The sequence below is a fragment of the Mirounga leonina genome, unplaced genomic scaffold (genome assembly GCF_011800145.1).
Source record: "Mirounga leonina isolate KUSES-001 unplaced genomic scaffold, KU_Mleo_1.0 Mir_165, whole genome shotgun sequence".
Lineage (NCBI taxonomy): Eukaryota > Metazoa > Chordata > Mammalia > Carnivora > Phocidae > Mirounga > Mirounga leonina.
Window position 1 is genome coordinate 40,845,818 of NW_023270415.1, and position 11,870 is coordinate 40,857,687.

The 11,870-nt window shown below is 39.4% G+C and overlaps 1 protein-coding gene across 13 annotated transcripts in view; it reads right to left on the reverse strand.

Annotated features, from left to right (window-relative positions):
- Nucleotides 1-11,391, reverse strand: part of RBM12B (RNA binding motif protein 12B) — a 29,726-nt gene extending 18,335 nt beyond the window's left edge. For 2 of the 13 annotated variants that reach the window (XR_004680494.1, XR_004680491.1), the window contains exons 1-2: nt 11,236-11,322; nt 7,302-7,349 (exon numbers count right to left, since the gene is read on the reverse strand). Coding sequence is in view for 6 of the 13 variants with exons in the window: in XM_035011523.1 (XP_034867414.1) it covers nt 3,653-6,706 (3,054 nt within the window). In the remaining 7 variants the exon portion in view is untranslated. Of the gene's footprint in view, nt 1-3,029; nt 8,198-10,991; nt 11,201-11,235 lie in introns of those variants that run through there. The other 11 variants (XR_004680489.1, XR_004680488.1, XM_035011523.1 and 8 more) reach the window with 10 other exon arrangements.
- Nucleotides 11,392-11,870: the final 479 nt, after the last annotated feature.

Below are 11,870 nucleotides of genomic sequence, written 5' to 3' on the forward strand. Positions count from 1 at the left end.
AGGGCTAGAGTAAATATTTTTATAATTTGTGGGCTGAGAAACGAAATCAAGGCTAGTAACATAGGTACTTATGCCCTAGGCGGGTGGGGTGGGGTGGGGTGGAGGACCACCCTGCACTAGGTGGGTGGGGTGGGTGTCTTTATGATAATCACCTGTGACCAACAAAGAATAACTGAGACCTAAAAAGGAAGTAAGCCATTGAAGGTGTTATCAATAGAGATGTTAAAAGGATTTAAGTGCCCTGGTTAGCTTTCTATAAAAGACCAACCCTAAAGACCCTCATCAGCAACCCTGTTGGGACCCCTCTCACTTGAGAGCTTTTTCTGTATCTTCACTTAATAAACTTCTATCGCTTTTCTCACGCACATACACATAAAAATGTAACCATCTTTAAAAATGTAAAAACCTTTCAGCTTCCTTGTAAAAAAAAAAAAAAAGGTAACCTGACCACTTAGCCTATAGGCCTCCATTTCTTATCTCCAAAATAGGTTTAAGTTTATTAGGGTTATTGAGAATAAATGATATCGTTAATTCATAATTATAGATCATAAATATATAGTATCTAATGCAGCTCAGTAATAACTAACATTTAATACAAAGATGGAGGTAATGGGGTCACTGCTTAATAGGTGATAGGTGAACCAAGAGCCACTGCTCGAGCCACTGCTTATTCTAAGTTTTAAAGTGTACTCCCAATATAATGATTCTTAACTACCTCTTGGTTTGTGGGATTATTTTTATTTTCTAGACATGAACTATATTTTTCAGATACCTCTGACAAAAATGTGTGGCTTTAAGATAATTAAAATGCCACTGGGTATTAAACGAGAGAACCAGTATGCTCCTAGTGTACCTGATATATTTGGGAGTAGGAGAGAGGAGGCAAAACTGGCTGATATAGTTGACCCTTGAACTATGCCAGGGTCAGGGATGCTGACCTCTGTGCAGTTGAAATCCGCATAAATTTTGATCAAAAGCCTTGCCAATAACAATTAATCAACATGTATTTTGTATATGCATTATATATTGTATTCTTACAATAAAGTCAGCTAGAAAAAACAAAATATTGTTAAAATCAAAGAGAAAATAGTGTACTGTATTTATGGAAAAAATTCTACACGTAAGTGGACACTGGTAGTTCAAACCCAGGTCGTTCAAGATCAACTATATTGATGGGTGTGTAAGAACTTACGTGTTTGAAATTGGTGTTGTGCTTGGTTAACTGGCTCTCCAACATGGAAAATGCCCTGTTGTGTTGCATTTGTCAACTTCCATGGCATAAGAACTCCTACCATGGCCAATTTATCAACATACCACTGAAAGCAGAGTTGGGAAAAATGTGCAAAAATGGTTGTATTCAGTAGAAACCAGTTTTCTATAATTAACTTTTTATTTTTAAAATTTTAAAAATAAACTAAATGATTATGGAGTAAAGTTATCTATTCCTATCAATTCATTAATTTTACAATCAAAATACAAAGCTTGTGTTTACTATTGTTGACCTCTTATTTACTACTACCATCATACCCCAGCCCATTCTGAGAAAAAGTTCCACATTATGTGGTATTTCACTTTTAGGCTTCATCTTAGCTCTTACCGCTACCCATCTGAGAAGTGTTTTAAAGTCTTCCATACATTCCTCAAGACAACTGATCGAATGAACCATCTAAATAATCTTTGAGCATTCAAATATCATTTCTTCCTATTTTGTTCATCTTGTTTGGTTATTAATTTATCATTCTCCTGGCTATTTATAAGCTTACTAGTTTAAAGAGCATACTGATGTGCTTTTTCAAACCAAATTACCAGTTTACTCATTCTACTAGCAATTATATTCACTATAATTAAACACACAGAAACTTGAATTGGTTTCTCTTAGACTTCTTAAATCACTGAAGATTCATCCAAAATGGTAGTAAATGGCTAAGTACTGACAAAGTATTCTACTTCTGCAATATCCTATTATTAAATGACTGAACAACCATATATAAATTCAAATTTTATTCTTATTTGCTCAATATAGGAAACCTGGATCACAGAATTGAGGAAATTAACCTGGTTTTATGTAAACTTAAAGGCCAACCAAAGTCAAATCATATTTGATAAACAACTTTTAATTAGAAGTCAATTTATAATGTTATTATTATCCAAGAGAAGCCCTGGATATATAAAAACTTTTAAAGTTAATTTGTCTTTTATGAACAATGAGCATACTAATTTTGTTTTTAATGCTCTTTTTAAAGCAGCAATGTGTGAAGAAAGTATTTCAAAGTATTTTTAGCATGATCTTGCTAAAATGAGAAGTACCACTTAACAAAGTTAGTAGGCAAGTGTTAAGAGCATCAACTGGAGTCAGTGGTCTGTCTGGGTTGAAACTGTCTCCATGATTTACAAGCTATGACTTTAAGCAAGTTACTGAACCTCTAAACTTCATTATCTCACTTGTTGAAAGAGATGTAAGTAATATTCCATACTTAAGGAATATTTAAATTGAGATTATGCATGTAAATCACTTTTACTGCCTAGCAAACAGTAAGTGCCCAATAAATGTTAGCCATTAATATTATGGGTATTAAAAAAATCAAATCCAGTGTTTACAAAATGCTCACACTAAATACATCAAAGAAGTCAAAATTCAATCTCATAGAAGTCTGATTATATTTAGTTATTGAGTCTTTGGATACAAAGTCTTGAAATTTAAAAATGAGAACCTAATAAAAACTACAAGTTAAATGAATCATCACTAAATTCTTCCTAAAAAGAAACTATATCCATATATCACATTCTTCCCAGCAGAAGTCTGAATGTCCTTTGTAGCTATAGTTACTTTTTAGTAACTTTTAAGTATTTTGAGTTAATTTTATCAGTTTGGTTGATGAAATGTGGAGGAAACCATAGAACTAAACATACCTCTCTATGCTACTATTATAGATGTTTGGTCCATCCTATCATAAATACTAAGGTAGCGGTTGAAAACTTCACAGAAGAAGCTGTAATTCTTTTTTCTTTTTATACAAATACAAGTAAAGTTAATTAGTTGGTCTATTCAGTTGCAATTTTTTTATTTTTATAAAACTTTGCAGTTACGAACATGGAAACTTCAAGAATCTCCTAAGCTTTTTACATAAGTAAACTTCAAATTCACAGTCTGTCTATTTTGAACTATTTATAATTAACGGGAGGCTTAACACAGTAATATCTCAGACAAAGAAGAGGGCATTAATTCTGCAGGCAGTTAGCAATAAAAATGCTAAACCTGAACAATAAATCACTGACCATTTCCTTACACAGTATAAGATGTAGACTACAGACTGGAAACAAAAGTGAATATAAAATTTATCTTCCCCAAATACAGCTCTATTATACAAGTCTTGAGGTTTACCCAAGATATCAACAAAAATTAATGCACTCGGAATTTTCTCCCCCACTGTCCAAAAAAAAAGGGGGGGGCATATATAATTTTAAATTAGAAAAACTGAATGGCAATTTGCAAGCAAAAGAAAACCAGATTCACATTCTAATATTTACATTTGTTCTATTCACAAGTCAAATTAAAATGTTTTCCATTAGATCATTAAAAATAAACACTTAAAAACAAATGCATTTTACTGCATCAATACTGTGGGGACGTTACTGAATTTAGAAATGCTCTCTAGAGCAACAGTAACTTAACTTTGCGAGGGCCAACTGGCCTATCATTTAGATCTTTAATAGCAGCCATAGCTTCATTATAGTTTATCATAGCAACAATGGCTTCCCCTGTAGGTAATCCTTGTTCATTATACTGTATTGAAACTGAATCGGGTATGATTCTATAGCCATGGAAAAAGTCTAGAATTTCATTAACATTAGCTTTAAATGGAAGATTCATTATCTTAATAGGTGTTACTCTACCTGAACTACAATTTAATTTTGGGTCAGGAATAAACCTCCCCTCAGGTAAACTTCCCATACTGCGCTTTCCAAAATCAAACTTGCCACCTTCTGGGCGACCAAAATTCACAAAAGGGCGATGACTTCTAAAGTCATCAGGTGGGTTCCTAAACTCCTCAGCAGGAGGTCTAAAACTGTCAGGAAGTCTAGGGTCCTCTTCTGGAGGTTCCCTGAGGTCTTCCTCCGGGAGCCGCCTGAAGTCCTCATCAGAAGGGCATCTAAAGTCTTCCTCCTGGGGGCTCCTGAAGTCCTCGTCAGGAGGATGCCTGAAGTCTTCATCAGGAGGGCCCCTGAAATCTTCATCCGGTGGGTGCCTGAAATCTTCCTCTCGGGGGCGCCTGAAATGTTCCTGGGGTGGCCGCCGGAAATGCTCCTGAGGCGGCCGGCGGAAGTGCTCCTGGGGCGGCCGGCGGAAGTGCTCCTGAGGCGGCCGCCTGAAGTGCTCCTGGGGCGGCCGCCTGAAATGCTCCGGGGGCGGCCGCCTGAGGTGCTCCGGGGGCGGCCGCCTGAAGTGTTCCGGGGGCGGTCGCCTGAAATCCTCCTCAGGAGTACGCCTGAAATCCTCCTCAGGAGAACGCCTGAAATCCTCCTCGGGAGGTCGCCTGAAGTCTTCCTCCGGAAGTCGCCTGAAATCCTCCTCAGGGGGCCGCCTGAAGTCCTCCTCGGGAGGTCGCCTGAAGTCCTCCTCGGGTGGTCGCCTGAAGTCCTCCTCGGGTGGTCGCCTGAAGTCCTCCTCAGGTGGTCGTCTCCATTCCCCTTGGGGAAGCCGCCTGAAGTCGTCCTCAGGAGGCCGCCTCCAATCCTCCTCAGGTGGCCGCCTAAAGTCTCCCTCCAAGGGCCTCCTCCAGTCCTCCTCGGGGGGTCGCCTCCAGTCCTCCTCGGGGGGTCGCCTGAAGTCCTCCTTGGGAGGTCGTCTGAAATCCTCCTCGGGTGGCCGCCTCCAGTCCTCCTCCCGAGGGTACCTGAAGTCCTCCCGAGGGTACCTGAAATCCTCCTCCCAAGGGCGCCTGAAATCCTCCTCAAGAGGCCGCCTGAAGTGCTCCTCCCGAGGGCGCCTGAAGTCTTCTGGGGAGCGCCTGAAGTCCTCTGGGGAATGCCTAAAGTCTTCTGGAAGGCTCCTGTCAAGCTGTCGGAAATCCGCCTGGGTTTGCTTGAAATTGTCCAGTTGCCTCAAGTCCTCTTGCTGATGCCTAAAGTTTTCAGATGGGCCAACTGAGTATATTGGTGGATCACTTGAGTCAAATGAATGGGAATGGTCATCTCTATCACATGACTGTGAATGGTCTTGCATTCTCTCAGTGGGCATCAAGGAAAAATTTACACCAAACTCCTGCATTTGTGCCTCAGATATAAGTCTTAACAATACCTCTGTCCCCAAGAATCTCCGTCGGTTTAAACGTTCAGCTTTCATGGCCTGTTCTTCTGTTTTGAATTTCACCAATGCTTCTCCCAGACCAACTCCTTTGTCATCATAAAGTAAGTAAATGTCATCCTCTGCAAGAGAGAAGTCCGCAAAGAACTTTTGCACTTCAACTTTTGTAACATCAAAAGGAAAATTTCTTATATATATACACAGTTTCTGGCCAGGGTAGCCTTCTTGAGAGTATTTTTGTGAAATATGTCCAAGCCTCTCTTTCTCTATTGACACTGGTCTTTTCTTTTCATAACATTCAATGAACTTCAGCATTTGTTTTCTAGAAACAGGATCAATATGAACTGGACGATATTGTAAAACTGTCTTATGTAAACCCAGAGCGGTGTTATAGTCTTTCAGAGTTTTGAACATCACAAATGCGTATCTTGTTCTTCTTTCATCTTTATATAAAAATCTAATCTGTTCATTAGTCAGATCAGTATCTCTAAAGAAATTTCTTAAATCTCTCTTATTAATACTTAGGGATAGATTTTTTAAGTGAACATAAAATCCAAGAGGAGAACGAGAACGTGTTCTTCTGGGAGATTTTGAATGAGATCGTTTTCGAAAATGTCGATCATTAATTCCTCTTGGTGGAGAATGTTCTTCAGTTCTCATAGGAATGTCAACCTCCTTAATTGCGTTACCACCAAACTCAATCCACTGCTGTTCTGAGCCTTGCATTACTTCTATGAATCTTGAACCCATAAAACTTCTATGACATTTAAGACCTCCTGAAGCATCAATACATGAAGCAAATTTTACTATGGCATCACCATTATTTCGGCCATCATGATGTTTCAAGAAAATTACGCCATCCACACACAAACCAGAGAAAAAGACACGTACATCATCTTCATTTACTAAGTAAGGCAAACCTCGCAGAAACAAGTAAGGATTCTCTGCCTTCAATGGCCGTGTCTTTCTTGGCCTTAAATCACCATGTCCTGTACCATTAGTATGAAACCCAGCATCTTGATTAATTGGAGAGCCATATCCAGAATTACTTGCTTCTTCTTTAATAGCCTCAACAAAGTTAGACAAGCTGCCAGCCCCTGACGCCCCAGATCCTGGTCGCTCTCTTCCTATGCGATCAGTTCTTCTCATTTCTATAGTCTTCTGCATTTCTGCCTTACTACTAAGAAAGAGCTCTACAGATGAATCCTTGATAAACCCTCCTGAACGACTTATGGCACGTCTTGCATCTTCATCTGTTGCAAATATAATAAAAGCCTCCCCAATTTCCCCTCCAATTATATGCACTCCTCCATCAGGAATAGTCAATCCCGTGAAGAAGTGACGAATATCCACAGGCCCCGCAATAAAAGGAAGCCCCAGTAAACGGATGACTACAGCCATGCTGAGCTCAAACCACAGCAATAATGACCTGCAGACAGAAAGGTACACATAATAGCAAGTCTTATTTTTGAAGTACCTTATCCCAAACTAAACTTAATAATTACTTGGTTCCTACCTTCTTCAGCATTTATAAATGAAAACAAGTTTGAGTTCACAAAAAATACTGACTGTATCTAATTTCTTAAAGAATAAACCTTCTCCCATCTAAACATACAAATAAACCAACTATTTCGAAGAAATATTTCATATCACCTATCCTATACAATATGAGCATCAAAAATATCAAATCTTCTTTGTAAGTCTGCCAAGCACTGCTTCACAACAAGACCAAACTATTTTCAGACTCACTTAGAAACATATCTTCTACTGAAACATGAGAGAGAGCTTTGTGGGTTAAAGAATTTTACCAACCACAATGAGTTTTACATATTTGAAAAGCCATCTATGGTCAGTATATAATTTTTGCTTATGATAATAAACTGTCTACCACTAGTGCATCACTGGCCAGAGGTAAAGTACAGAAACCATGTGTACCTACATGTCCTATTCTATTTTACATTTTTTTTTGTCAAGCCTTAAGCTCTGGATATCTTACCTTTTTAAAATTTCTTGGAGACCTGTTAATTCTGTAAAAGCAACTTAACTGTGGAAAGAAAATGAAATATAATTAATCCTCGGACCCTGTAATTGATCTTAAACAACGCCAGATAAGGATATTCACTTCAGAATTACCTATTAAAAGTGAAGCAATATAGGAACCACAACTATGGGCATTACAAAATGGTCTTCTTTGTTCCAAGGGGAAATTAAACATCCTTCAGCAAAAACGAAGTACAAATTCCAAGTAGACATCTGCAAATTATTTTAAAACAAAAAACTTCTGAAAATTAAACAGCTCCTTGATTGGAAGTGGCATGAGGAAAAGGGTGATAGAAATGTTACACATTTTGATTAGAGTGTTGGTTATATGGGTGTATAAACTTACTATGATTAAATGAATACTATCCTTAAGGTCTCTGCATTTCACTGTATATAAATTTTACATCCACTTAGAAAAAGACAACTGTTCTACAAGTAAAATGACAATTTAAAAACACCAAAAATTCCCCAAAAGCCTATCACTTCCACTCATGAAAAGACCAAACACCTAGCTCAGTAAGTCCAACTCTCTTGCAATTTTCCTCCCTTTTAAAACATAAGACCAAATCAAATTAATAAGGCAATGATTCAAAATGATACAATAAATGAACAAGACACTAATGTTTTGATCCAAACCAATGGCTACCCTTTGGATACAATTTTAAGTTCTACACATACAGCTCACACTTCCAAACATGGAACCAAGTTTCCTGATTCTAATATAATTAAGGCAAATACTAAAATACCCCTAAAACTGGGGAGCCTGGGTGATTTAGTCGGTTAAGTATCTGACTCTTGGTTTCGGTTCAGGTCATGATCTCAGGGTCATGAGATCAAGCCCCTCGTCGGGCACTATGCTCAGCACATAGTCTGCTTGGATTCTCTCTCCCTCTGCCTCTCCCCACTGCTCTATCAAATAAATAAAAATCTTTAAAAAAATAAAATACCTCTAAAATAAAAAAAATCTCAACTACTCCTCCTTATCTTAAACTGCTAAAACAATTACTATTAAAATTCATCTTGGGTCGTCTGGGTGGCTCAGTTGGTTAAGCGACTGCCTTCGGCTCAGGTCATGATCCTGGAGTCCCGGGATCGAGTCCCACATCAGGCTCCCTGCTGAGCAGGGAGTCTGCTTCTCCCTCTGACCCTCCTCCCTCTCATGCTCTCTGTCTCTCATTGTCTCTCTCGCAAATAAATAAAATCTTAAAAAAAATAAATAAATAAATAAAAATAAAATTCATCTTAAGCCAAATAGAAAATCTTATTATGCTAACAAGTTTATTCCATTTCAAACTGTGCTGCATTGAGAAAACCCAAATGACATGTAGAAAATAGAATAAAAGCACATTTAATTAGAATGTTTAGGGATTATCAGTGTTAACTGCTGAAAAATCTTAACTTAATATTTCCTTAAGGAAATTTATATCTAATATTTTCAGAGATACCCAAAGTAACAATATTTAATGTAGTCTTACTGAATAAGTTTTTAAGAGTTGTTAAATTAATAATTACAAATTTGTTTTTAATGTGCCAATAAATGTTGCTTTAATTCAGTATTTACACTTAAGTACCACTCTTCCACAAAGTGTTGTCTAAAGACATATTCTTTGGGGCACCTGGGTGGCTCAGTCCTTAAGCGTCTGCCTTAGGCTCAAGTCATGACCCCAGGGTCCTGGGATCGAGCCCCACATCAGGTTCCCTGCTTGCCAGGAAGCCTGCTTCTCCCTCCCCCACTCCCCCTGCTTGTGTTCCTGCTCTCACTATCTCTCTCTGTCAAATAAATAAAATCTTAAAAAAAAAAAGACATACTGAGGTCTGCAGGGTTTATTTTCCTTTGAAAATGGTCCACTGATTAAACTTTTTAAACTACAAGCTAAACTAACAAAGATATCAAGAAATTACTTGGCATATTCTACATCTGAATTATCAATGCCAAATTAATACTGAAAATATTAATGACACTTATTATTAAAATATTTACATGGTACATGTGTGGGGGCAGGGGTATATGGGAAATCTCTGTATCTTCTGCTCCTTACTGCTGTAAACCTAAAAAACTGCTCTAAAAAAATGGTCTATTAAAATCCGCACAGTACCAAAAATAAAAAATAAGTACAAGCCTGGTTCCTTCAACAAACCAATATCCACACGAACATTTAAAAAACTATGAATGGCTTCTGGAATAGTCCCCACTGAAGTTTCAAGATTCCTTCCTATGCAAACTGACTTAGCTCCTTTACTTTTAAAATATTTTAGAAAGATACATGCCATTTTGTCTCTTCTAAACTTTTTCAAAAATTTAAAAGGGATTTACCCTGAGAACATAAATGTATCTACAAGATACTTAGGGATGTTTCAAGAATATGTCAAATTTAAAAATTTTCTTATTCTCCCTTGCTTACAAACAGCATTGTAAATAGTTCCATGAGTACAAATCTGAATTCCAATTCAAACAGACAATATATGGTATTTTTTTCTAATTTGCCACATATAACTAACACTTAACTTTTCTGCCCTTTAGATGGTAGGGAAATGTACCATTTTATCTCTCAACAATGACATACCTGGGAAACCGCCTATAAGAGACCAGTTCTCAAAATGAGCACTTTTTCTGTGGTTCCGTTATTTCCTTAAGCCAACTCCCCAGAAATTCTACTCTTAGAACATTACACAAAAATCAAAATACACAAAATACCCTAAAGTACACTGCACTTACAATTTTTTCTACTTATGAATGCAACACAAGTATTTTTGTGACTGTGTTGATTTAAAGACCCTGATCTGTTAGAACTTCTAACCTATGAAAAGATGGAAGTGAGTCCTAAAAAGCTCCTTTAAGGGCAAGTCACTGAAATTAATTAAGTTCATTTTAAATAACTTTGATTTTATCCAGGATTCATCACACTTGATCACCATTATCACTAAACAATACGAAATGTGCATCTTCTAATCAAGCCTTACAGGGAAACCAGAAACTAAAATTTAAATAGGTATTATCTCAGATCTGATTTTAACTAGCGAATAACAAGTCATTTTCCAGATACGGTGGGGGAAAGAAAATGACTATTCCTTAAAACCCAAAGTTATGACGAAATTCTAAATGCAGAAGTTTCCCCTGCAGAAAATAATCTAGCCCAGTCCACAATTATTCTTTATGAAGATCTGCCTTTTATCCTTTTATAATGTAGATGGTTAAAATAAAAACCAAAGGCATGACGACACAGAGCCATAGTCCTTAAGGAACTGTAAATGAAGACGAATCCACTCGGCACAGGATTTCCCATAACATCCATCATCCTCAAATGGGGATCATCCGAAGGCATTGCTTCTATAGCCCAAAGCCTTTGTCCATACTCCCAGGGGTCAGAGCTTCCTTCTTTCGCGCCAGGCCAAAGTTGCTACGTGGGATCCGATGCTGTCGCCAGACCTTCAGCCAAAATCAGCCTTCAAATTAACCTGGACCGCCCAACCTCCATGCCTTTCCGTCACGCCGTCCCAAGGGCAAACATTCCACCCTAACTCGCCACAGGGTGAACTGCCCCATACCTAATTCAAACACTTTGGCCACTCTCATGCCTAACGAGCCGGGCCTTCAACGCTTTTCCGCCACCACTGACTACGATGACATAGCAAAGAAAAAAAATACCTATGAAATCCTTCGAGATCTTCACTCTTAAGAAAACTGGGCAGCGCACACACCACACCACATGGAGGCTGACGGGAAAGTCGGTGTTTAGCAAGGAATGAGGGTGCCCTAACGGCAGAAGCTACGCTAGCTCCTGGCGCGGCTGCCGGCCCCGCCTTTCCCTCTTCTTCCGTCCCCATCGCCAGCCCCTCCCCACCCCGACGCCCCAAGGGTAACTGCTTCGCACTTGGCAATAAACACACACCACTGCTGCCGAGTCGGACACACAAGGCCGGGGGCGGGGGGCACTCCTCGTCGCAGCAGCCTGCCCAGTACAGGTGGAGCCCTCAGTGAGCCTAGAAGAAGATGGCGCCCACTCTCCCCTCCGCTCCGGACAAACGGACGTACAGTTTGTCTGCCCATGCGCTCTCCAGGCGTAACCCACCACCCCGGCGCCCCGGCCACGTTTGCGCAGGCGTCTTGACGCTCACCCGCTTCCCGTTGTCAGGGGAAGGGAGGCAGTGCCCGCGAGTGCACCGTCCCGCCCTGGGTTCGCTGAGCTTCTGCGCATGTTCAGATTCCAGCCAATCCGGGAGCCTCCACCAGAGAGAGGAGAGATTCCTAGACAAAGTTCGGGGCCAACTAACTCATTGTGGTAATGAGAAGCTTCGATAAATAACGGCTGAGGTACGCTGGACAAACGTTCGTGATTTCCAGGAGTTAAGGAAGGAGATGCAAAAGCAGAGGAAAGTTGACGATTTCTTTCCCTCTTCACCTCTGCAGTTATTGTGTGATGTGAGCATCTTCTGAAAGGCTCTTTATAAAATCTAAAAGGGCACAAAAATGTTTTACTACCTTAGGATGTTCGGCAGGTACGATGCCAACACCCAGGGGGCTTAA